The following is a 27,837-nucleotide window of genomic DNA, read 5'->3' on the forward strand; positions in this document are numbered from 1 at the left end:
GGTTTGCGTAGAACGATCACTGTTTGTGTGTGTACGGGACCGATGTGTATTCGCCTTTGCACGTGACCACGGGAGCACTTTACTTTTTTTTTTTACACTGTCCGCCAAACTCATTCTATACTCCTGGAGTAAAAATATAATAACATGTTATTATTTATGGTATTAACCACTTGCCGACCGCCGCATGTACATTTACGTCGGCAGAATGGCACGGCTGGCCAAATTGGCGTACAGGTACGTCCCTTTGAATTTGCCACTGTGTGCCGGCAGGGCGTATGCGGCCCTGCCGCAAGCTCCGTGAGTAGGATTGCCGGACTCGATGTCCGCGGGGATACCCGCGATCGTCTCACGGAGCTGAAGAACGGGGAGATGCTAATGTAAACAAACATCTCCCCGTTCTGCCTAGTGACACTGTCACTGATCATAGCTCCCTGAGATCGGGAGCTATGATCAGTGATGAGTCACACATAGCCCCTCCCCCCCACAGTTAGAATCACTCCCTAGGACACACTTAACCCCTCCCTAGCCCCCTAGTGGTTAACCCCTTCACTGCCAGTGTCATTTTTACAGTAATCAGTGCAATTTTATAGCACTGACTGTTGTAAAAATGACAATGGTCCCAAAAATATGTCGCAGTCATGGTAAAAATCGCAGATCACCGCCATTACTAGTAAAAAAAAAATTAATAAAAATGCCATAAAACTAACCCCTATTTTGTAGACGTTATAACTTTTGCGCAAACCAATCCATAAATGCTTATTGCGATTTTTTTTTACCAAAAATATGTAGAAGAATACATACCGGCCTAAACTGAGGGGAAAAAAAAATTTTATATATTTTTTGGGGATATTTATTATTGCAAAAAGTCAAAAATAACGCGTTTTTTTTCAATTTTATCGCTCTATTTTTATTTATAGCACAAAAAATAAAAACAGCAGAGGTGATCAAATACCACCAAAAGAAAGCTCTATTTGTGGGATAAAAAGGATGTCAATTTTGTTTGGGAGCCATGTCGCACAACCGCACAATTGTCAGTTAAAGCGACGCAGTGCCGAATCGCAAAATGTGCTCTGATCTTTGGCCAGCCAAATGGTCCGGGGCTTAAGTGGTTAAAGTGATACTAAATTTTTTTGTTAAAAATAACAAGCATGTTATACTTACCTCCTCTATGCAGTTGGTTTTGCACAGAGCAGCCCGGATTCTCCTCTTTTGGAGTCCCTTTTCGGTGGCTCCTGGCCCCTCCCTCCCGTTGAGTTCCCCCACATCAAGCAGCTTGCTAAGGTTTGAACATGCACAACAGACACAGATTTAGCCGTGATATACAACGTCTTTATAAAGAAAACCAATTTTCATAAACAAAAATATTGCTTTTTGACAAACAGAAGTGCAACTTTAAAATACAAAAAAAAACTGTAAACTCTATTGGCTGTAATGCCATTGCACAGATTAACTGAATATATTACCAACATTAATTAAGAAAAAAAAAAAAGAAGAAAAGCCTTTTTCTTATTTTTCATTCTTTTAGCAGCATAGTAGATGCCCTCTACTTTTTTTGTGTTAATTTTGATGTCAAATTTCAATTTCGTTTTAGTCATATTCCTTTGACTAAAATGCCATTTTAGTCATATTTTAGTAATCAGTAATCTGGTTTTAGTTTTAGTCATATTTTAGTTGACTAAAATAGTGTTAATTTAGTCAACAAAATTAATATTGGTTATGGAGGGGGGGGGGGGTGCAATGCATGCAATCAAGGGCTAAGAAAATACTACCCTGTTTCCCCGAAAATAAGACCTACCCTGAAAATAAGACCTACAAGGAATTTAACTACGACTTATTTGGGGGGTAGGGCTTATATTGCAGCCATCACCGACAATCACGCTAGGTCTTATTTTTGGGGAAACAGGGTATGTAATGTATAACTAAGAAAACAGTTTACATGCATGCCCGCACTTTAAATGGACTGCATTTGCAATTATGATTGACAAGAACGATGCCATTGCAGGAGCCAATCATACAGAAAACCAGAAGATTCTTACACAGCATAGGCATGAACTGAACGGTAGTACTCAGAGCTGTTATGCATTTACTTTTCATACTGCGTTATAAACATTTTTATAAAACTATACTTTAAAAATAAAACTCTTCCTTTAAAACAATCAATAAAAACACAACTTATAAAAAAAAAAAAAAAATACTCAAAACAGTAATCTCAAGGGGAACAACAGTTGCTGTCCAGATACTAAAAAGTTTCTTTTGTATGATATGTCTCGAAGCAGGTTCCTATACAAAGCGCTGGCTTCAAGGAGCAATCCGGGCAGTAGTAACGCGTTTTCTTACGAAATCCGTGCCGAGCACATACCAGACATCTCCTTGCCGGTTGTGCTTTTGTGGTTGGAGGTATCAAATAAGGAAAGTGCCTCCCAACTAGTCTTTCCTCCACTTCTGACTGATCAATCCCAAGAAGGCTTTTTATGATCGATTCCTGAAACTTTAGAAAAGACAGGCATTTTTCATCAGTTGTTTGGTGATACACCACATAGGCATTGAACATGGAGAGCTGAACCAAATAAAGTACCAACTTTTTATACCACACCATGCCCCTAAGATGAGCAATATATGATTCTAGCATTTCCCCCGACCTTTCACTCGGACATGTAGTAGTTGTAGTCTAAGAGACACTTTGGTTTGGTGACATTTGTTCCACCTCCATGGCGAAAGCTAATGTGCTTTCATTGTGTATCGTTGTCAGAAGCAGCTGATCTTTGCTTCCTTTGTATTTCACAGCAAGAAGTTCTTCACAGCGCTGTAAGGTGGTTTCACCTTTCTTCTGCTTTTTAATCTTAAGTTCTCGTGGAAACCCCTTCTAGAACGATGGATTGTTCCACATGCCAATGTTCCCTTAGTGTACAGCAATCTGAACAAAGCAGGATTGCAGTATGTTGGTTCATGTACAAGTGGTAGCCTTGGTTGTAGAGAGGATGCACAAGGTCGTCAACAATTTTCTCATTGATACCAAAGTCCAAAGAGCATTCAGTCAATTCTGGTCAGGAACCTTGTTAATGCACACCCTAAATCGATAGGTGTAACCGGTTGAGCTTCACAAAGTCTGTGTAGATTACAAAATTTTTCATCCTTGGGTAAAATATTCCCTGCAGACTATACAGCCTTTATAACTGAGCAAGCAAATACCTATCCGCCACGAGATTTTGTCCTGGGATGTAGACCTCTTGAAACCTCATCAGTAGATGGTCAAGGACAGGCCGCACCTTAAACAGATTGTCAAATTGAGGATGGTCTGGAGGTAAAGCCAACGTATTATCATTGTAATGCAAAAACTTCTGCAACAGCAAAAATCTATCAAGACTCATTGTCGCCATGAAAATAGGGATAAACTGTATAAACTCTGTAGACCAGTAGGACTCAATACTTGACTTTTGGGTAAGGCCCATGTTTAGAATGAGACCCCAAAACTTATGCATCTCAGAGAGATTGGTTGGTGTCCACTGGCTGGATTCAAGACCACCATCCTTTTCTTGTTCTAAAAAATACTGCTCTGCATAACAGTTGGTTTGTTTGACGACGTTCTCAAAGAACCCATCATCCAGGAACAACTGGAAATAGTTAATGGGTAAAAAACCATCAGTATTAACCCTACACCCCCAGGTTCCTGTGAAAGGAGGCAGCACAGGTTGGATCACATTGGGCACTGTCCAATTGAACAGAGGCTCTGACTGTCCATCATCGCATGCAACACCCCTAAATGTTTTTTGAGAAACATTGCTAAAGTTTGCATTCATATCTTCTACATGGCTTTGAAGCCTCACCGTGGTTCCGTGTTTTGATATTTTGGGCAGGGGCTTATATTCTGCATCGCTGAAGACATCTGAGGAGTCCTCGTGATAGTGATCTTGAATGTGCTCATTAGAATCTCCTTCGCTAGAGGCAGGGTCTGAGATCAGCACTACAGCACTTTCGGCAGCAGGCATGTGACGTTTTGCCATAGTCGCACACTTTTTCTGTAAGTAGAAGAAAATTGTGTAAGAAGAATTTTAAGAGATGACTGAAATTATACCTTTTGGTAGGCGTGTATATCTAGCCCAAACTTTTTTCCTTGTTTTGGATTAGAACCCTTATGGGCTCCATTAGGGAGATTGCCCATACTACCTGTCCTGCTGACATTTTACCAGACAGGAAGTGAAGGGAACTTTCCAACAGCAACAGACAGAAATAAAAATGTCAAATCTGTACCTCTGTCTGTGTCCTTTTTGCAGTTTTCCATCACTTCCTCTCTGGTCAAACTGTTGTCAGCAAAACAGGAAGAGAGAGAGAGAACAAACATACTTTTATAGGAAAAGCCAAGACCCGCAACTTCAGCTGCCCTTCAGCCCACTTCAATATTGGGCACTTTCACCCCCTTCCTGCCCTGGCCAAATTTCCAGCTTTCAGTGCTGTCACGCTTTGAATGACAATTACGTGGTCATGCAACACTGTACCCAAATGACATTTTTATAATTTTTTTTACACAAATAGAGCTTTCTTTTGGTGGTATTTAACCACTTCCATACTGGGCCTATTCTGGCACTTCTCTCCTACATGTAAAAATCATAATTTTTTTGCTAGAAAATTACTCAGAACCCCCAAACATTATATATGTTTTTTTTAGCAGACACCCTAGGGAATAAAATGGCGGCTGTTGCAACTTTTTATGTCACACTGTATTTGTGCAACATTTTTCAAACGTGTTTTTTGTTTAAAAAAACAGTTTCATGAATTGAAAAAGTAACAAAACAGTAAAGTTAGCCCAATTTTTTTTCTATAATGTGAAAGATGATATTACGCTGAGTAAACAGATACCCAACATGTCATACTTTAAAACTGCGCACATTTGTGGAATGGCGCCAAACTTTGGTACTTAAAAATCTCCATAGGTGACGCTTTGAATTTTTTTACAGGTTACAAGTTTAGAGTTACAGAGCAGATCTAATACTAGAATTGTTGCTCTCGCTCTAACGCACCCAACGATACCTCACATGTGTGATTTGAACAGCGTTTACATATGCGGGCGCGACTTACGTGTGCGTTCGCTTCTGTGCGCGAGCACACGGGGACGGGGGTGCTTTAAAAAAAAAATTGTATTGTTTATTTTACTTAGTTTTTTTATTCTTACACTTTCTCTTTCAATTTTTTATTTGATCACTTTTATTTCTATTACAAGGAATGTAAACGTCCCTTGTAATAGAAATGATGCATGACAGGTTCCCTTTATGGAGAGATGTGGGGTCTATAAGACCCCACATCTTTCCTCCAGGCTGGAAAGATTGAGATAAAAAAAAATAAGACAGATCTCTTTCTTTCTGCCGGCTGGACATGACGTCATAATGTCGCACCCGGGCCTCCGATGGTCATGGAGATGACTGGGGGGCCATCTGGTCACCGTAAACCTCTATGATCATCATATGGCGGCAGGTTCTTTCTCCGGGTCGCCGATCGCATAGGCGAGCCAGGCGAAGCACCGGAGGGCGGCAGATGGGGGGGGGGTGTCCCCTCCCGCCACCTGTAAGAACGATCAAGCGGCTGAACTGCTATGATTATTCTTATGGTGCACAGAATCGCCAGCTCTAAAAGATGATATCTGAATGATGCCTTGGGCTGAAGTGGTTAATCATCATTGGGTTTCTTATTTTTTGCTAAATAGACGAAGAAAGGCAGAATACTTTGGGAAAAAAAGTTTTTCTTTGTTTCTGTTATAAAAGTTTGCAAATAAACTTTCTTCATAAATTTAGGCCAAACTGTAGTCTGCTACATTTCTTTGGTGAAAATAACCCAAACCAGTGCATATTATTTTGTCAGTAGGAAGGTTATAGAGTCCACATACTATTGGTATATACAGTATATCTAAAAATTGATTAATCCTGATGTACTGATGGCTTAGCTCATTTCTTGTGGCCCGAAAACACCAGGACAGTACAAATACTCCCCAAATTACCCCTTTTGAAAAGTAGACAGTCCAAGGTATTTAGTAAGAGGCATGGAGAGTTTTCTTGAAGTTGTAATTTTTTTGTAAAATAGTGTTTTCACAATTTTTTTTACATACTGTAACAAGTACAGTACAGTGTCATCATATGACTGGTGTGGCAGTGATCAGGGACACTGACTGGTGACAGTATGTATAAAAAATAATCAAAAATTGTAATCCCCCCCCCCCCCCTTTATTACATTTTCTTTTTTTACACACTGTGACCAGAGCAATAGTGTTACCATAGTAACATTGTACTACTCTGAAGAAGTTGGCAGGATTTTTATTTTTTTTACACATTATGATTGCTTATACAGTGGAACCTAGGATTGCGAGTAACGCGGTTAACGAGCATTTTGCAATAAGAGCACTGTATTTTGAAAAATCCTAACTTGGTTTGCGAGTGTTGTCTCGCAAGACGAGCAGGATTCAGGCCAAAGCGGTGTGCAGTACCGCGTTTGGCCTGAGGTGGGGGGCGCCGGAGCCGAGCGGAGCCGAACGACGCCGATCGTAGCTGTTCGGAAATGCTCGGAAAGACTACGTTCCCGAGCCTTTCCGAGGTCAGCCGAGCTGCTGACCGCATGCGGTATTGCATGCCACTGAAGTCAATGCGGAACAAATTATTTTCGTTTCCATTAACTTCAATAGGGGAAACTCGCTTTGATATGCGAGTACTTTGGATTACGAGCATTCTCCTGGAACAGATTATGCTTGTAATCCGAGGTTCCACTGTACAAGTGAATTTCACTGTTATATGCAACCATTTTTACTGAATGAAATTCATTCAGTGTGTATTGTTGTGATTAGTCACAGCTAATCACATGGCATAGATGGGCTGTGATTGGCCCTGTCTGTACCATGTGATCATTGTGAGTGACAAATCACAGCTAGCAACACAATTGTACACAATGAATGGCATGTACGGAAGCCATACATTGTTTATAATTGTCATGTGATCTGCTGTGATTGGTCACAGTGATCACAAGGTACTGGCAGTGGGCTGGTTCAGTGATCTGTCATCGGAAGTGACCGGTGGCAGATTGTGCTGCAGCGTGGTCCGTGGGGCGCGCTGAAGGCTGGTTTTGGGAGAACATCATATGACGTCCACCCGGAACTACGAATGTCCCGCCTGCCTATAGACAAAGACGGCTGGACGGGACTGTTTAAATGAAGGTCACCTCCATTAATATCGTTTTTTTTTTCAACTCATATGTTCTGCAGTGCCCAGGTTAGTGGCAGATCTGTAGTTCCTCTTGTTGTTTCAGAAGTCACTACAGGATGTAGCGGTGGGAGAAACCACTGCATGCAGCGGGAGGAGCAGGTAATCACACAGTTGGCTGCTGTAAAAGGTACTCCGATCAGCCATAACATTATGACCACTGACAGGTAAAGTGAATAACATTGATTACTTTATTGCAATGGTATCTGAAAGCGGATGAGATATATTAGGCAGCAAGTGAACATGTTGTCCCTGAGGCTGATGTGTGAAAAGCAGAAAAATATGGGCAAGTGTAAGGATTTGAGCGACTTTGACAGGGGGCAAATTGTAATGGCTGGACGACTGGGTCAGAGCAACTCCATAACAGCAGCTCTTGTGGGATGTTCTTGGTCTGCAATGGTCAGGACTGACTAAAAGTACCCCAGGGAAGGAAAAACTGGCAAAAGAGTCTTGGGCAGCCAGGGCTCATTGATGAACGTGGGGAGCCAACACTGGGCCATGTTATCTGATCCAATAGAAGACCCACTGTAGCTCAAATTGCTGAAAATGTTAATGCTGGTTCTGATAGAAAGGTGTCAGAACAAACAGTGCATTGCAGTTTATTGTGTATGGGGCTGTGTAGCCACAGACTGGTCAGGGTGCCCATGCTGACCTGTGCCCACAGCCAAAAATGCCTACAATGGGGTTGCTGAGTACAATTGCACACACACAACAGCCACCTGGATTGTGTGTGAACATGACAGGCGGGCTCCTGCCTGTCAGGTGAAAGCATTCAGACAGCAGCGCTGCCACCCAGTTGCTAACACACACCCCTGGTACCAGAGCCCCCCCCCCGCCATGCTTTATGAGCTCCGCTTGCCCACATCCGTGAGCCCAGGAGCAAGATGGCAGATGCTGGCAGCTGGAGGGGAAGGAGAAGAGTGGACACACGTCTCCTCCCCTCCCCTTATTGTTGTGACCCGGAAACTGGAAACCAACGTCTCTGACATCACTTCCGGGTCAAGCCCTCATGTCCCCGGCTAGTTTAGCCAGAAAAATATGTTTTGCAATGCGATCTGCATTGCAAAAAATTCAGTGGAGCCCAAGGGAGACATCCAGGGTCTTTTACACTCTGCATGTCTCATTAATGAGAACCTGTCACCTAAAAAACATCACATAGAGGACTTATTGTCCCCTATGCAATGAAAAAAAAAAAGTTAAAGCGGTGTTCCACCTGGGAATTTTTTTTTTAAAGTCAGCAGCTACAAATACTGCAGCTGCTGACTTTTATTATATGGACACTTTACCTGTCCAGGGAGCCCGCAATGTCGGCACCCGAAGCCGATCTTCAGATCGACTCACGGGTGCTGCCGCCGCCATTCCCGGTAAGGGAACCAGGAAGTGAAGACTTTCGGCTTCACTCCTGGTTCCCTACTGCGCATGCGCGAGTCGCGCTGCGCATTCTAAATGGTCTCTGCTGTCTTCTGGGACCTGTGTGTCTCCCAGAGGAAAGCGGGGGGGGGGGGGGGGGGGGGGGGGGGGATAGCCGGACATGGCGTAGTTCACTGCAGAATGTGCAGCAATCTATGCCTGGAAGTGGAAGCAAGTACCTGGATTTGACAGGTATCTGCTCCCCCCTGAAAGGTGGCAAATGTGACACCGGAGGGGGGGGGGGGGGGGTTGGGATCCGATAAAACATTTTTGCGGTGGATTTTATGTGCTTGGGTGTAACTTTATTTTTTTGCAAAAAAAATATTTTTTTATTTAATCCGGAGTTCCACCCAGAAATGGAACTTCCGCTTTAAATAAAAAAAAATGTAAAAAGTTACACACGAGCACATAAAATCCCCCGCAAAAATGTTTTGAGGCCCCCCCACCGTCAGGTGCGCCTATACGTGAATACGTCAATTGCAATACGCGTTACATATTGCCGTACACGCCAGAGGGAGAGTAATAATTCTAACACAAGACCTCCTCTGTAACACTAAACGGATGACCTATAGGGGGCTTTTGAAGCATCGCCTTTAGAAAATATAGGGCACTGAAGTGTGTCGCCATTTCATGAGCACACACAAACTTAAAGTGGGGTTCCACCCAAAAAAACAAAAATACCTGAAAAATTATTTTAAAAAAACCAAAAAAACATTTGGATATTTTTTTTTTCTACTTACCTCTAAATGCCTGTTGCTAGGTGGTCCCTCGTAGTCTGCCTCTTCCTTTGCCTGGGCTGGTGACATCACTTCCCCCTCGGCACAGGAAGGGCTCAGCTCTGCTCCCTCCCTCCTGTCAATCATCTGGGACCCATTACAGGTCCCAGGTGATTGAGCGGCCAATCACGGCGCCGCTCACGCATGCACAGTGGGTGCCAGGCTGTGAAGCCACAGCCCGGCACCCACAGTTGAAATGCCGGCGCGGACGAGCGGAGGGGGGGACGAACGGGGCTTCGATCCCCCGCATCGCTGGACCCAGGGACAGGTAAATGTCCAATTAAAAGTCAGCAGCTGCAGTATTTGTAGCTGTTGACTTTTAATTCTTTTTTTTTTTAATGGACCCCCTGGGTGGAACTCCTCTTTAAGGTTAGATATGTTCGGTATCTATTTACTCGGCGCAACCTTGTCTTTTATATTTTACGAAAAATGTGGGTAGTTTATGTATGTATGTATATATATATATATATATATATATATATATATATATATATATTTCTTTTTTTTTTTTTTAGGTGTAGCAAGTACATTTTCCATAAGGTCCCACTTCCTTATTTCTTGCCTAGGGGAAGATGACATTTGCTGGGTGTGCCCCCAACCTCCTGAGATACGTCACACATGATCAGGAAGTCACAGCCGCTGTTCTGTCAGATTAGCGAACGGAAGTGACGTTCTGTCAGCTGGTCATGCGTTCCACTGCTACCAGGTTTGCTAAACTGACAGAACACCTGCAGTCAGAAGGCGGCAGCAGACATCTTACTACACCCAAATACGTCTTGAATTTCCAAAGTAATTTTAGCAATAAAGTGACCGTATATAAATATAGTATATTGACATCTGTGATGCTGTTTGGATGTTTAAATGTAACATCAAAAACATACTATATTTATTTATATAGGCTCGCTTTATTGCTAAAATTACTCTGAAATTCAAGAAGTAGCTGGGTGTGGTAAGATGTCCGCTGCCTCCTTCTTCTGACTGCAGGTGTTCTGTCAGATTAGCAAACCTGGTAGCGGTGGAACGCATGCGCAGCTAATGGAATGTCACTTCCATTCGCTGATCTGACGGGTTTGCTAATCTGACAGAACAGCGGCTCCCGAATCCAATATGGCGGCATGCAAGGACAGCACTAAAGATTTTGAGTTGTACTAAGATAGCGCTGGACTCCACAAGCTGGCAAGTATCTGTTGTGTAAAAAATCATAAACCAAAGTACTTGTAGCTGCTGACTGACTTTTTGCAGACCCGGCTGACGTCCCCTTTAACCACTTGAGGTCCGGGCCATAGCCGAATGACGGCTACAGCGCGGACCTCAATCTCCGGGAGGACGTCATATGACGTCCTCCCCTATGCACGCGCACCGCGCGCACCCTGCAGGGCACGCGGTGTGCGCGCTGTGATCACCGAGTCACAGAGACTCGGATGATCACAGATCCGAGTAAGGGGCCGGTCTCGGCCCCTTACCATGTGATCAGCTGTCAGCCAATGACAGCTGGTCACATGATGTAAACAAAAGCTCGGTGATCGGTTTCGTTTTCTCCTCACGCTGACAGCGTGAGGAGGAAAAAAAAGCCGATCACCGGCTCATGTCAAAGGGACATCGGTCCCGAAGAGGAAGGAGGCACAGATGCCTCATCTGTGCCTCCAAGTGCCATCTGCCAGTGCCCACAAGTGCCACCTATTAAAACCCACAAGTGCCACCTATTAAAGCCCACAAGTGCCACCTATCAATGCCCACAAGTACCACCTATTAGTGCCACCTAGCAGTGCTGCCATCAGTCAGTGCCCAATCAGTGCCCAACACTGCCACCCATCAGTGCCCATAACCGCCACCCATCAGTGCCCATCACTGCCACCTATCGGTGCCCATCAGTGCCGCCCCATCAGCGTACATCAACGAAGGAGAAAAATTAACTGTTTGCAAAAATTGATAACAACATATTAAAAAAAATATTTTTTTTCAAAAATTCTGTCTTTTAAAATTTTTTTAACAAAAAATAAAAACCGTAGAGGTGATCAAATACCATCAAAAGAAAGCTCTATTTGTGGGAAAAAAAATGATAAAAATTTCATTTGGGTACCGTGTTGTATGACCGCGCAATTGTCATTCAAAGTGCGACAGCGCTGAAAGCTGAAAATTGGTCTGGACAGGAAGGGGGTTTAAGTGCCCAGTAAGCAAGTGGTTAAGGACCAGCATTGTCTTACCGGTGAACCATCATAGGTCCTCCAATGTACTTCTTTAGGAGGAGATACATCAGATTTCAGCATCTTAGAGAGTTTAAAGTTCATTTGTGATGGGTCCCCTGTACTTACAGTAAGCAATGAATAATAAGCTCATCTGTATGGATGAGGCTCACCTTCCAGTGCTGCATAAGGCAGAGCAGGCAGGTCCTGCAGTCACACAGGTGACACAGCTCACCCTGTCCGGTGTATACAAGAAAATATAGCGGGAACTCAACATTGACAGTGATTCCTAGCTAGCCAAGAGCTGAGCTTCATGCGTGCACAACAATGTCCACAGAACCGCGCTTCAGGAAGCCATTTATCTGAAGACCATTTACAATGAAAATCAAGGCGGAGGACTACGCCAAAATGGCCCCGACGCAGGGACAAATGTGTCATAGCTGTTATGAAATGTCGCCCTCTAGTGTTTACATCTGTTAACAGCGCTGTCAAGGGCTGAAAAGTCACATGCAAGGGGACTGAGATGAGCACAGTGACACCCAGTGGTTCGTTTACATACTGCAGGAGATAGTTCTACTGATTGGACTATTTTATCCCAATACTTGACTACAGCTATAATAAACTATCCCCATAAGAGCAAGGAAACACCCTGTACTTATAAGTCATGCAGATTTGTGCAATTAATACGTGAACAAGTAATAAAAGTCCATTTTAGATCCTTTCTGATTTCATACTTTTATTGAAATGATTTTTGATTAAATTTGAAGGCACATGATGTGGTTAAAACCTGGAGATTGGTAATGGTGTGCTAGATAAAACACACCATTAATTATATAAATTGAAGGGGTTAATGCACAGGTTGATGTACAGGTCATATACAGTGGGAGGATGGAGACGAAGAGGATCATGTACAGATGTGCAGGATAAAGAAGGCAAGGGGTTAAAAAGCAGGTCCTTGCAGAGACAGGATGGAGGTGAGATATACAGGGGAGGAGAGGAGGTGAATGGGTTAATAACAATCCAGCTACCTTAGATTGTAAGCTCCTAGAGGGTAGGGACCGATGTGAATGTACATTTTAGATGTAAAACGCTGCGTAAATTGACGGCGCTATACAAGTACCTTAAGTACCCTAAATATTAATAATAATAATAACCTTGAATATCTGCTGCCGATATGATTCATTCGCTAATTTCTCCTTCCTCCGTTGTAAGAAGAAGGGGCGGACTCTCCAGTGTAAAACTATACTGTTTACATTTATGATCGATGTGATTGGTCATCCAGACATCCCAATCTGTAGAAACTCATTTCAGGGAGGTAGCGCTTCGTGCCCGCAAACGCCCCCCACCCCCCGCAGCAAAATATTATTTAAATCACTTTTTCAATATTTTTTGCAGTGCTTCTGGGGAAGGGGGTGGGGGTGGGTATTTTTAACCCCTTCCTGCCGAGCGTACACAGATGTGCGTTCTCCGCTTTCGGGGGTTATACCGTGATGATGCCGGTATGCCGCAGCTGCAGGCATCATCCCGGTACCGTTTTGTAGAGCGGGCAATCGGCTATCCAAGTATAACAACCGATGCGGCTAAAAGCCAATCGGCTGTTATACCGTAGGAGGGGACATCCCCCCCTCCCGCCGCCTCCCACCGCTCTTACCGGGCCTCCCGATCCACCAGGAGGCCCGATCACCAATCCGATACCTCCGACGGCTGCTGACAGTCTGGAACGAAGCCGTGAGAGGCTTCGTTCCAGCCCTATAATTGTAAACGCGGAAGCAACGTCATGATGTCACTTCCTGTTTACTGGCTGCCAATGGCGCCCCGTTTTAAAAATACATACAGTATTCAGAATCGCCAATTTCGGCGATCTGAATACTTTGAAGTGAAAAGGAGGGATCGGGGGTCTTTTAGACCCCCGATCCCCCCATAAAGAGTACCTGTCACCACCTATTACTGTCACAAGGGATGTTTACATTCCTTGTGACAGCAATAAAAGTGATCAAAACATTTTTTTTTTAAAACACAATTTCTAAATATAAAAATAAATAAAATAAATAAGAAAAACATTTTTTTTAAAGCGCCCCCCCCCATCCCCGCGAGCTCGCGCAGCAAAGAAAACGCATATGGAAGTTGCGCCCGCATATGTAAACGGTATTCAGATCACACATGTGAGGTATTGCCGCGATCGTCAGAGTGAGAACAATAATTCTAGCACTAGACCGCCTCTGTAACTCTAACCTGGTAACCGTAAAAAAAATTTAAATCGACGCCTATGGAGATTTTTAGGTACCGTAGTTTGTCGCCATTCCACGAGTGCGTTCAATTATAAAGCGTGACATGTTTGGTATCTATTTACTCGGCATAACATCATCTTTCTTATTATACAAAAAAATTGGGCTAACTTTACTGTTTGGCTTTTTAAAATTCATGAAAGTGTCCCTTTTCCCAAAAAGTTGCGTTTAAAACACCGCTGCACAAATACAGTGTGTTAAAAAATATTGCAACAATCACCATTTTATTATCTAGATTATCTGCAAAAAAATATATATATATATAATGTTTGGGGGCTCTAAGTAATTTTCTAGCAAAAAATACAGATTTTAACTTTTAAACACCAAATGTCAAAAATAGGCATAAAAAGGGTTAATAATTGTTTTTTTTTTTACAATGAATTTGTTTTTAATTTTTTTTCACAATGCTTTTTGGGGGGAGGGGGTTTCACCTTGATATACTGTTTAGAAAGTCCACGTTCTGTTAGAATTTTCACTTCCTGGTTCCCCTGTAGGAGGAGTAGGGTGCCCACGTGTCCCGGATTGCCCGGGACGATCTCGCAATTAGCAGGTCTGTCCCGGGTTCGGGGCACCCTCATTCCAGGACAATACAGTGTCCCGGAATTGCCCCCTGGCCCTGGACCGTTCTGATGCCCTCTAAAATATCCCTCACATCGCTGCTGTCACTCACTGACAGCCTGTGGTGGACCCCTGGTAGTCCTTCACTTTTGGGGGGTCACAGCATGAACCCCCCAGAGCTGAAGATGTGACACCCCCCTGGCCCCCGCATGGGAGAAGTAACATCAGCAGCCAGCGGCGGGAGGGGCGTTCACTTTCCCGGGGTTCCGGTGTATCAGACTGGTGGCAGGCTATAGGTGACAAGTGGCACACTGCATCTGGTGGCAGGCTATGGGTGAAAAGTGGCACACTGCATCTGGTGGCAGGCTATGGGTGGAAAGTGGCACACTGCATCTGGCGTCAGGCAACGGTGGCAAGTGGAACGCTGCGTCTGGTGGCAGGCAATGGGTTACAATTGGCACACTGCATCTGGTGGCAAGTGACACGCTGCATCTGGCAGCAGGCAATGGTGGCAAGTGACAAGCTGCATCTGGGGGCAGGTGGCAGTGGCAAGTAACAAGCTGCATCTAGTGGCAGGCAACTGTGGCAAGTGGCACACTGATTCTGCATTATGGTGAGTTGAACAATTTCATTATATATTACAATGTAGTACAACACCAGCCATTCACCTGACAAGTCACCCCTGCCGCCGAATTCCCCGTCAACCCCAAGACTACATTCCCCCAACCCCCCCATCTTTTTTTGGGAAGGGGGGCAGGGAGGTGTCCCTGAATGGCAGTTTGGAAATGTGGTCACCCTAAGGAGGAGATCGTTGCTAGACACTGTGAGAAAGCTGATTGGAGGAAAAGCACACACCCCCCCTCCCCACACATGCCTGAGTATAGTTTAGCTGGCTACTAATCTATTTATAGCAACCTCCTCGACACACAGGTCTCTCTCCGGGGATTGGAGAGCTTTCCAAAAGTTCTTAGGCTGATAACAGACGAACGGAGCAGGACAAAGCTACAGGACACAGGGCTTTGAAGAGAGATGATAAAACCCTACAGATACATGTGCCCAGCTCAAATTTCATTAATCGGGTTTACATCCACTTTAAAGCGGAGTTCCGCTTAAAAAAAAAAAATTAAAAGTCAGCAGCTACAAATACTGCAGCTGCTGACTTTTAATAATTGGACACTTACCTGTCCAGGGTCCAGCGATGCGGGGGATTGAAGCCCCACTCATCTCCCCCTCCGCTCAGTGGTGCCGGCATTGTAACTGTGGAAGCCACAGCCGGGCACCCAATGCGCATGCGTGAGCCGTGCGCGCTGTGACTGGCTGCCCAATCATCTGGAACCTGTGACGTGTCCCAGATGATTGCCTAGAGGGAGGGGGGAGAGGTGATCTCCCTTCCTGCGCAGAGGGAAGTGACGTCAAGAGCCCAGGCGCTGAAGGAGGCAGATTTCGAGGGACCACATAGCAACAGGCATAAAAAGGTAAGTAAAAAAAAAAAATTTTCTCCAAATGTTTTTTTTTTATTTATTTCATGCACATTAATGACATTTTTTTTTTTTTTTTTGGGTGGAACTCCACTTTAAGTTAGCAGAATTTTAAAGCCTCACTTTTCTCAGGCGTCATCAGGCCAGTCTTGTGATGTCACAGCATTCTCTTCACCTCTTTTCTGGTCTGGGCAGATCACAATGATGCAGAGGTCAGTGCTGCCATGACGAGGTTAGTGCTTTCTGTGCCATTACACAGTGAGTGCAGGGCACTGGGGTGACGCCTCTCAGGGGGCAGTCCTATGATGCCCTGCATTCACTGTATGTCCTCAGTCTGGGCGTCATTCAACCCAGAAGACCGAGGACCTCTTGTGGTGAAAAGAGATTACTGTGTGGGATAGCTATGGATTAAACAAGAGTATTGCAGCCTGAGCTAAAAAAAACAAATAAAAAAAAAAAGGCAGAAGTTGGGCTTTATATTATAACAGAGCAGTGCTTATAATAACCATAACGTGCAAAGGCTATTGCATCTCACATGTATATATAGCAACATAAACAATAAAGTGCATTGTGCAAAATACAAAAAATATATAAAAAATTGAGAAAAATCCAGTTTGAAAATTGAAAAGCAGAATCCAAAAACAGGAAAAATTGAAAAGATCCTGGTGCAATCACGATGGTTGTGAATAACAGCAATACCAGTTCATGTAAAAGTAAAACTGCACTAATAAATAGATTGAAAAACAACCTGGTGAAAAAAATGAATGAATGAATTGAAATCAATAAAGTGAATAAAAATATGCATGAAAATAATCAATAGAGACAGAAATGTCCAAGCACAAAAGCCCAAGTCCAAGCACACCCGCTCACATCCGGGTCGCGATGACGTCAGTGTGTCCCGGATGTGAGCGGGTGTATGCAACGCCGGCCGGTGACTGTTTTCTATGGATGCTTTTTACTGCATATTTCTGTAAGTGCATTTCTTTTAATTATTAAATTGATTATACGAATTTACACTATGGTTGGTTTTCTTTCATCTCCATGAGCCTGAGCCTGTGGTTGGTGTGTGTTCCGTGTACCTGCTGTACTTCTGGTTCATTTTTGATGCTGAATACAGGGAAGTGACGCCGCTGGTCTGGCGTCTGGATGTCCGGTTTCTATACAAGTTTATCAAGCTTGCCTTCTGGTAAGCGCGGCATTTATGTGGTGGTGGATCACAACAAGTGGTGATTACTCATCTAGTATTTTTCACACAACCTTCACTTGGATCGAATGAGGGATTTGTCCTTTTGTGCTTGGACTTTTCTGTCTCTATTGATTATTTTCATGCACATTTTTATTCACTTTATTGATTTCAGTTCATTCATTCATTTTTTTCACCAGGTTGTTTTTCAATCTATTTATTTGCGCAGTTTTTCTTTTTCATGGTTGATTTTTGTGTATAGCCCACAATTTTAGCTGCTGCTGTTAGGGATTTGGTAGCCCGGTATTTTTTCTTTTTTCAATACCAGTTCATGTATCTTAACAAATGTGTAGACAACCACCACCAAAGGAGATGTTGCGCTTACCGGAAGTCCGTAGCACCATTTGCTTTGGTCCCTTGCGTGATTCGCTGCCTGTCAATGGGAGTTGACGAACAATGTGCCAGTTGGGTTATTCTAGACGCACGCGCAGTATAGTCATCAGAGCAGCGCATGCATGGTGGCCACATTAATGGTGAGGCTTGTATCGCATACAGTACAACTGAAAGTGAGGCGCATGCTGTGACACCATATTACCCAATACATTTGAATGATTGGTATGACCTAACGGGCCATTTTGCTAGCTAATTGGCCTAATTACTACACTAAGTTATATATACGCAATGACCAGGGTGGACACAGATGATGTCTTAGTAGATGAAATGCATCAGCTTTCAGTGCTATTCAGGTCATTGCGTTCCAGATGTCTATCCTGTGATGGATAATATGACAGGTGTTTTTATCTTGGATATGAAGTGTTCTACCTTTTTTTTTTTTTTTTATATCATAAGGTTTTCATTGCAAAAGAAAAAGCATAACAAATATACTACAATACACCTCAGTTTCTCTTATTGAAACCAGTTACATAGCAAATGACCACATCATTTAATACCCAGAAAAGAGTAATAATTCATATTTTTGCAGACGCAGCATCTACTGTATCATCAATTGTAAACCCTGATGTCCCTTTTCCTGGGCTTGTATGCCCGGGGGAGCAGGCAGGTCAGTTAGTCATAGGACCATTGTGATTGGCTGTCACAGCGGTCACAGGATTGGGAGCCGGTCCCTCCAGTTCCTGACGAAAAGCTGTCTATGATAACTCAGACTATGTGCTGGGAGCGCGCAGTGATCGTGCTCTCAGCACAGAACCCTCTGCCACCCATAGTCGCATATGTGTGGCGTGTGGGCATTAAATCCTACCCTCTTTACCACCGCACATATGGCAAGAGTAGGCGGCAAGAGATTAACGACTCCATACCAACTGGGATAAATAAGCACAGCTGTACAGGGGCCTTATAGCATGTAGAGCCTGATTGATGACATTCCCGGGACCCGCTACCACCTGAAAGGATAGATTACTGGACACAGAAACCCGTCAGAATTCTGGAGACCCCAACAAACACATACAACAGGCAGCTTTCATGTGCAAAAGTGAGTCTGAACTCTTTATTAAGAATGATATTTTTTATATGTGAGTTACAACACAAGAGGGGAGGGGTAAACTCGCTCCTAAGTTTCTAAGGGTTTATCATGCTTCCACAGATTTTTTTCATCATTAGTTTAGGCAGCTGAAAGGAATTTACAAAGATAGCTTATCTGCAAGGACATAGACTACCGAGAATCGGCCTAAACACAATGAGTCATACAGAGGGGGTTTTATTTAAAACTTGGCTCAAGCAAAATAGTCTAAAACTCTAACGAGAAAGAAGTGTAAGATAAGGCACGTACATTCTTTAAAAACAAGAATTATAAAATGGAGGGGAGATTACAAAATTGTCTTGGAGTTGTGGTTGATCATATAGCTCTATAACAATCCCCTCTTAAGTCATAAAAAATGACTTCTTTTCTACAGCGTTTCTACTGTAATAAAGACTGAGGTAAGCTTTACTTTCAGCACCTGGGTCAGGGGTTCTAGTGGCTCTAGTAATTAAACACATAATAAGCTTGAAACATGTATACAGAAATAATAAGAAAAGTAAAACCATAATAATTGTCACAGCGATATCTTTTAACCAGGAAAATATTCCCCCAAGCCCAAAACCTCCTAGACCTTTTAGAGGACCCAAATTCTGTGCAATGTTATTATTGCAACTTATTAACTTCTTTCCGATGTTGTGCAATTATGTCATAAAAGTCAGGCATCTCCATCTGGTATTGTATATCCAAGTATGACACTCATAGTCCTCCGTGTGTTCGCAGAGACCAGTCAATGCTGCACTCATGTTTTCGATGGCCAGATCATGTAATTCTACCTTCTTTCTGAGTGCCCTTTGCTCAATACTTAATAGGTCAATATCGTCTGAGTTCTTTTCTATAATATCATCAATAATCCTAGAGTAATTATTTAGCTTTCTCATTATTTCTATTCCCCACCCTGTGTATTAAGGGAACCAGGCCCAGGCCTGGTCTCCCTAAGTAAACAATTCTCTCTTCATTGTATGCCTAAGAGGGTATCTTGGACACATGCTGGCCTCAAGTAGGTGGTCTTCCTTATTGATACCCATTACACCCATAATTGGGACTAAAGAGGCCAAATAACACCATCCTTGGACATGAAGGGGAACCCAAGGATAACATACCTTCTACAACACAGATAGATACTTTGTCCTAGTGCAAATGGTTTCTTAGCGATAAGCCCGTGAGTGTACTTGTCCTGTGCTGTGATTATGAATTGGTATAGTATATCACTTACATTATCAGGGAGGGAAGAAAAGTTATGCAAGGTATTGTTTAAATCAGGGTCAGATATGTGGAACAGTGAACAGGCAGAGTTTCCTTTAGATTCACACATGGAAATGTTAAATATTGACCTACTGCATGTAGAGGGGTTAGTCTGTGTATCATTTCCTAAACTGAAACACCAGTCAGGGAAATTACTTCTATTAGTTATTGGAAAAGTAACAATGTTGTTTTCATATAAACTTGATATGTTGTTTAAAACAACGGGAGGAGTTTCATTAAAAAAAAAAAAAAAAAAAGGTGTTATTCAAAGGTACAGCCATAAGGGGAATACGGGCTGTACTAGGGGGTTTTAATTAAAACTTGGCTCAAGCAAAAACTTCTAAAACTCTAACGAGAAAGAAGTGTAAGATAAGGCACGTACATTCTTTAAACACAAGAACTATAAAATGTAGGGGAGATTACAAAATGGAGTTGTAGTTGATCGCATGCTGTATAACACTGCCATGTACAGCTTGCTCATTGAGATAGATTAGAAGAGTCTAGACATTTGCAATTTGTTTAGTTCCGAATTAGTTTAACAAATTTCGACAAATTCGGTAATTTGGAATCATCCAAATTAACAAAAACCCGTTTAACAAATTTCTCCAAATATTCGTAAATTTGAATATTCGAAATTTCGCAAATTGGAAATAACTAACAATAACTTAAAGCGAAGTTCCACACAAAAATTGAACTTCCGCTTTTCGGAACCCTCCCCCCCTCTGGTGTCACATTTGGCACCTTTCAGGGGGGAGGGGGGATGCAGATACCTATATAATACAGGTATTTGCACCCACTTCCAGGCATAGACCCCCGCAGAATCTGCAGGGGTCTACGCCACTTCCCCCCCCCCCCCCCCCCCGCTGTCTGCTGGGAGTCACACGGTCCCAGAGACAGCAGGGACCATTCGGATTGCGCAACGCGACTCGCGCATGAGCAGTGGGGAACCAGGAAGTGAAGCAACAAGGCTTCACTTCCTGATTCCCTTACCAAAGATGGTGGCGGCAGCATCCGAGGACCGATTCGACCTCGGGTGCCGACATCGCGGGCGCCCTGGACAGGTAGGTGTCCTTATTTTAAAAGTCAGCAGCTGCAGTATTTGTAGCTGCTGACTTTTAAAAAAAAAAAAATTTGGCGGACCTCCGCTTTAACTATTACTAACTATTAAATTATAGGTATTGGAATTTCCTTTTAAATTTGGCTTTTAGTGAACGTAACAAGTTCGAATTTATCCAAAGGTGCGAATTATCCAAAATAACGAATGTCGTATGTAAACGAATGGAACGTAACAAATTACTAATAAATAACAATAAATAATATTAACTTTTAATCATTATTTATTTATTAGTTCCGTTCCATTTGTTTAGATGCGGCATTTGTTATTTCAGTTTATTCGTAACTTTGCATAAATTTGTATTCCTTACGTTCACTAACAGCCAAATTTGAAAGGAAATTCCAATACCTATAATTTAATAGCTAGTTATAATTAGTTATTCTTTTGAACTTTCGGATTTTATTTTTTATTTTCTAATTTACCATTTTTTTTTTTTTTTAATTTTATGAATTGCGATCATAACGAATGACCCAAAAAACTGGAAAAAAAAACCCAAAACAAATTAAATGAAAATGAACAAATTTTTCGGTAGTGCACATGTCTAGAAGAGGTAGCTATAGGCGATTGTGTGCCAGGGTTTGCGTAAAACACCCACATGTGCCCTGACATACTGCATGCTCTGAACACACACTATCTGCATTTGGAGCACATCAGTGCGCATGCGAGTGTTTTACGTAAACCCAAGGGCCGAACCCGTACAACAGCCCCGGCGGCACAGTGGCAGTGAGCCCCAATAAATGTCATTACACAGGCTCTGCACTCTGTACTTTCATGTGCATGAAGCCTTTAATCAACAGACATATCTATTTACTGACGATCCCTACTGTCGGTAGACTAAAAAACAAAACAAAAGAAAGAAATTAAAAAAAAGTGACTGCATTTTCTCAGCACATTTAATATTGTAAAAATTGAAAGTATGAGCTGGGAATACAGTTCGGTATTGTCAGCTTAATCATGGTAGGTGTGTTTGCTGCGTGACAGTAAAGCAAAGTAATTTGCAGTCTAGGTGTGGTGAGATCAGAAATGTTACTTGGCTGCACACTGCAGGGTAAATGACATTTAATAATACAAATAGGGTGCTAGTGTAACTTAGATACTGTACGTGCATAACCTCACCAGCACTCCTTCATCCAACAATTTTCACATAAAGGTCCGTAGAAGGACAATCTCATGACTTCACGTTTGGAGATTTGCAGGAGGCTGGGATCAATAGAAGGGATTTTTTTTGTTAATGTGGAACTTCACTCTCTCAATCAACTTTCATTATCCTTATGCTGCTAGCACTGGTAAATGGATAGGAAAGTAAATATATTTAGTTGTTTTGAATTTTTATTTTTCTACTGTTACCTGCTTTGTTGCCTAGGCAAATTATGTCATACATCCCAGGAGTCTTCAGGAGGGGAGGAAATGTTTTCTCATCTAGGCATGCCCTCCTGGTCTTCATGCCTGAGCTAAGAGCAGATGGATTCCAGGAAGTAAATGCTACATGAATCACCTGCCCTAACTCAAGATGGCCACTGCCAGGAATGCTAAGGGGTGTTTTTAGGGTCATTTTTCAGCAAAATAAAGCATGGAGACCTGGATGAATGGGCGAGTTTTCTTTGAATATTAAAAATGAATTAGATAGCGTTTTTGGCTTGTAGTGCGCAGATGCAGTGCAGTTCCTCTTAAAAAAAAAATCTATTCAAGTATGTATTCTTATGCCCCGTACACACGGTCGGATTTTCCGATGGAAAATGTGTGATAGGACCTTGTTGTCGGAAATTCCGACCATGTGTGGGCTCCATCACACATTTTCCATCGGATTTTCCGACACACAAAGTTTGAGAGCAGGATATAAAATTTTCCGACAACAAAATCCGTTGTCGGAAATTCCGATCGTGTGTACACAAATCTGATGGACAAAGTACCAAGCATGCTCAGAATAAATAAAGAGATGAAAGCTATTGTCCACTGCCCCATTTATAGTCCCGACGTACGTGTTTTACGTCACCGCGTTCAGAACGATCGGATTTTCCGACAACTTTGTGTGACCGTGTGTATGCAAGACAAGTTTGAGCCAACATCCGTCAGAAAAAATCCTAGGATTTTGTTGTCGGAATGTCCGAACAAAGTCCGACCGTGTGTACGGGGCATTAAAGTCAGAGTTTGTTGTCACATAAAATTGGGACTTTATGTTATCTTTTCTGACAAAGTGAGTTCCTTCTTTTGGAAGGAAGTGTCACACTCAGCATGGGACAAACTTTTGAAACTAATAAAGCATCTTACCAACATCCTACAATAAAAAATGGCCAGTCACCGACATTTATGTTAACATAAAGTAGAGTAAAACATAAAAATCTCATATAACCTTTAACATACTAATGTCATTTCAAAAATAATTTTCTTTGTTTTTAAATCAGCAGCTTTCAATAAATATGAGCAGATGATCATGCCATGAAGGTTCTCGTTCTTGTTCAGGCACTTCCTGTTACAGGAAGACAACCCTCTGTTTCTGTGTCCCAGTTAGTCCCTTACATTGTCACCTTGTTATACAGGCTACCAATGAAGACTACAAATGGCCACTTCAACACACATTGAGGGTTATTTCCAAAAGGCAAATCCACTTTGCACTACAAGTGCAAAGTGCACTTGAAATTGCACTGAAAGTGCACTTGGAAATGCAGTTGCTGTAGATCCGAGGGGAACATGCAAGGAAAATAAAAAACAGCATTTTAGCTTGCACATGATTGGATAATAAAATCAGCAGAGCTTCCCCTCATTTCAGATCTACCCCTCAGATTTACAGCGACTGCACTTCCAAGTGCAATTTCCAGTGAGCTTTGCACTTGTAGTTTACACTTGTAGTGCAAAGTGGATTTGCCTTTTGTAAATAACTCCCATTATGTAAGCATGGTCCTACGTTGTCACCATAAGGAAACCCATCCTGAGATATTCCAGGCACCCATTGCTGCAGTGCATGTAGACAGGAAATAGCTGCAAAGAGCAGCCTGAGATGCATGGAAAGATAAAAAAAAGGTGAAAAATTGTTTATGATAAACAGATCTTTAGAAAACTAAATAACGTTCAGTTAGGGGTTACATTCATTTTAACTTCTGTCGCTATGGTGCACCTTGAACCTTGAAAACCAAAACAGAGAACGGCTTGAAGGGAACATTACCATTGCCCACTTAAAGCTTCAGCATCTAGTGGACTGATATGCAGCTATCTGGAAATACATAGAAAGCGGCATGAAGAGCCTCAGTAAAGCTGGCAGAAAAGGTATGTAAATGTCTAATATGATCACACAGTTGATAAAATGAAAGCTCCCCAGTGTCCATGTTGACGTACACTCCAAGAAGCTGCATCGGAGTGCCCAGGGCCACATCTTCAGCTATGTTGTTGTGACGGGCAATTAGACCATTTCGGTATTCCAGGCCCCAAGATTTATCATTATAGCCTATGTAAGAATCATTCCCCAGTGCTTTCCTCTCCATGCTGTTATAAGCCATACCTACTATCCACTCCTTGGCCTTGCTAACGTCCACTTCCAAGTAACATTTCCCTGTGCTGAAACTACGGCTACTTAACACCTGGCATGATGTAAACCTCTCTGGCCCATCAGTGTATCCTTGATCTACTTGCACATAAGAGGCAGACTTCAAGTCGCACGAGACAAATATGTAATTGCATGCCGTTCTGATATCCATCAACACACTGGAGACCTTGGGCATCAAAATGTTTTCTTTGAGTTCCATGGAAATATCCACCAGTCTTGACAGACTTCGATTTAAAACCAACTGGACGGGCATTTCATCCAAATAAATGGCAACATCGTGCACACGCCAGCTCTCATCTTTGTCCGGCTCTTCCATCAAGACAGTTAAAGGGTCGGATAAGTGGAGTAGCTCTTCAGTTTTATAAATCTTCTTAGACAGTTCATCCTTCTTTGTTTCTAGATTTTGCATTAGGTTTGTGACTTGAAGAAGCGCATGACTTTTCTGTCTGGAGATCTCAGTGAGGACTGTCTTCTGTAATATTTGAATCTCCTTCATCAACTTTGAAAAGAACACCTTCATTCCCTTTCTTAAAGTATCGGCTTGTTGTAGAACCTTCCTTTTCTGCTCCTTAAGTCTCCCAACTTTTTCTTCCAGCTCCTCTCTGTCTCCGATTAGCTTCATTAGAGAATTTTGAAGTTTCCTCTCAGAAGCTATGGTCAAAGGCTCTACTGGGTGATCCTTGTGCGAACCAACCTGGTAACAGGAAGCACAGATACAGGTGGAATCCCGGGAGCAGTAGTATTTAAGAAATTCCTTATGAAGCGAACATTTTCTGTTCTTTAGAAAAGTGGTGGGTTCAGATAACAAATGTTCCACCGACTTGTTGTGTTTCTTCAAATGGTTGTCACACAGGAATGTTTCACAGCGCAGGCAGGATTTAGTAGCCGGTATATCAAACTCACAATAGGTGCAGAATAGGTTGGTCTCCTCTTGCTGCGTTGGCTGTCTAGGAGACAGGTGCTCCACTATATTACACAGCTTCAGGTTTCTTAGCAATGTAGGACGTTGCTCAAATTCCGTTCTGCATTCAGGACAGGTGTAATCTGTAGACGGATTGTGGGTGTCTAACACCTGCACAATACATCCTCGGCAGAAGTTGTGCCCACAGAACAACATTACAGGGTCGGTATAAAGGCTCAGACAGATGGAACAGTTCAGTTCATCTCGTAGGAGCGCCATTGTTCGAAGGAAATGAAAGCAAACACCACATATCAGATCTTCAGATAGAAGGCGTGGTAAACAAGCTACAACCTCTGTCACGCAGCTCAGAGTATGTACTGTATATCTGTGTGTGTGCTACACAAAGTATTAACTATTTGTGCTGTCTCCTACATCATACTCCCATGGCTGTAATTAAAGCCCCACTATAGTGAAAATGTTGTTTTCTGGTAACTAAATGGGGTAACAACAGTAATGATTGTATTCAGTATATGAATGACCTTTTTAAATTTATATTACCCTTTTATAGTTTAGTATTTTATTATTAATACTTTTGTCCACATTTGCATGCAGTCTAAGATATTCAACAAGAGTGACAGGACTGTCTTTCAATTTTTTTTAGATAGGCAACTTCTATCCTAATATTGATTAGTGGTTCCAAATTAATGAACGACTGCAGCAGGAAACAGACACAAAAACACCCAGAATCTTTCCAAATAACTGTTCTGTTTATTCGGAATATTGAGGTTGAGGGTTTTTTTTAACCATGCTTACGTAGGTATCGCATTAATATTACAATTGTATCACATTAATATTACAATTGTGAGCAGTACATATGGGGGGCTAGTTACTTATCAGAGGCTTAGGAATGTTAAATATGTGGCAGAAGAATTAGTATGTATGATGTCAAGGACATTGGCTGAGATAGAAAATACAAAGTTAAATACTAAAATAGTATATACAGAGTTTAAAATTTGTCGGGGGTTACAAAAGGTCAACTTTTGCTGGTATAGTGGTCAACATTTACTCGTACAATGGTCAACTTTTACTCGTACAATGGTCAACTTTCACGTTAGATTTAAATTTAGAAATCTGTTGCTGTAACAGCTTACAATGTGTTAGCTGGAGTTAGGTTTTTAATTTGTTTGTCACTTACTTAACCACTTCCTGTCCGCACTATAGCCGAAAGACAGCTGCAGCGCAGATTTAATTTGCCAGGAGGGCGTCCCTGGACGTCCTCCTGTGCTTTAGCAACTTGCGTGCCCCCTGCAGGGCATGCACGGCGCGCTCTGTGATCAGCGAGTCTATGAGACTCGGCTGATCACAGATCGGAGTAAAGGGTTGATCCAGACCCCTTACCACGTGATCAGCTGTCAGCCAATGACAGCTGATCATGTGACGTAAACAGTGCCAGGAATTGGCTATTTTTTCTCCTCATGATGGTAGCGTGAGGAGAAAAAAAAAAGCCGATCACCGGCGGCTGCGAGAGGGACATCAGTCCCGATCGTGGAGAGGCTTCTGTGCCCACCAGTGTCACCTACCAGTGCCCACCAGCGCCACCTACCAGTGCCCACAGTGTCATCCATCAGTGCCCACAGTGTCACCCATCAGTGCCCACAGTGCCACCTATCAGTGCCCACTGCACCTATAAATCACCAATCAGTGCGTCATCACCAGTGGTGCCTATCAATACCACTTACCAGTGCCCATCAGTGCCACCTACCAGTGCCCTTCAGTACCACCTACCAGTGCCCATCAGTGCCACCTATCAGTGTCCAGTGACATCTATCAGTGCCACCCATCAGTGCCGTATTATCAGTGCCCATCAGTGCCATCTTATCAGTGCCCATCAGTGCCGTCTTATCAGTGCCCATCAGTGTCGTCTTATCTGTGCCCTTCAGTGCAGCCCATGAGTGCCCATCAGTGCAGCCTCATCAGCTAATATCAATGAAGGAGAAAAATTACCCGTTTGCAAAATTTTATAACAAACTATGAAACATGTTTTTTTTTTTTTTTAAATTTCTGCCTTTTTTGTTTGTTTAGCAAAAAATAAAAACCCCAGCTGTGATTAAATACCACTAAAAGAAAGCTCCAGTTGTGTGAAAAAAATGATAAAAATTTCATTTGAGTACAGTGTAGCATGACCGCGCAATTGTCATTCAAAGTGTGACAGCGCTGAAAGCTGAAAATTGGTCTTGGCAGGAGGGGGGGGGGGGGGTGTGGTTAAGTGCCCAGTAAGCAAGAGGTTAAGGACCGAGCCTCTTTTTGAGATGTGTTGTTTACAAGTTAAAAACAGGTTTTTTGCTAGAAAAATTACTTAGAACCCCCAAGCATTATACATTTTTTGGTGGTTGGTGG

General features: G+C 42.6%; 1 protein-coding gene across 1 annotated transcript; it reads right to left on the reverse strand.

Annotated features, from left to right (window-relative positions):
* Positions 1-21,876: 21,876 nt before the first annotated feature.
* Positions 21,877-25,758, reverse strand: LOC141148827 (E3 ubiquitin/ISG15 ligase TRIM25-like). Its single transcript, XM_073636604.1, has one exon. It carries the CDS (start codon positions 25,717-25,719, stop codon positions 24,187-24,189), a length of 1,533 nt encoding a protein of 510 aa, XP_073492705.1. The 5' UTR covers positions 25,720-25,758; the 3' UTR covers positions 21,877-24,186.
* Between the last annotated feature and the right edge of the window lie 2,079 nt (positions 25,759-27,837).

Source organism: Aquarana catesbeiana, linkage group LG06 (genome assembly GCF_042186555.1).
Source record: "Aquarana catesbeiana isolate 2022-GZ linkage group LG06, ASM4218655v1, whole genome shotgun sequence".
Taxonomy (NCBI): Eukaryota; Metazoa; Chordata; class Amphibia; order Anura; family Ranidae; genus Aquarana; species Aquarana catesbeiana.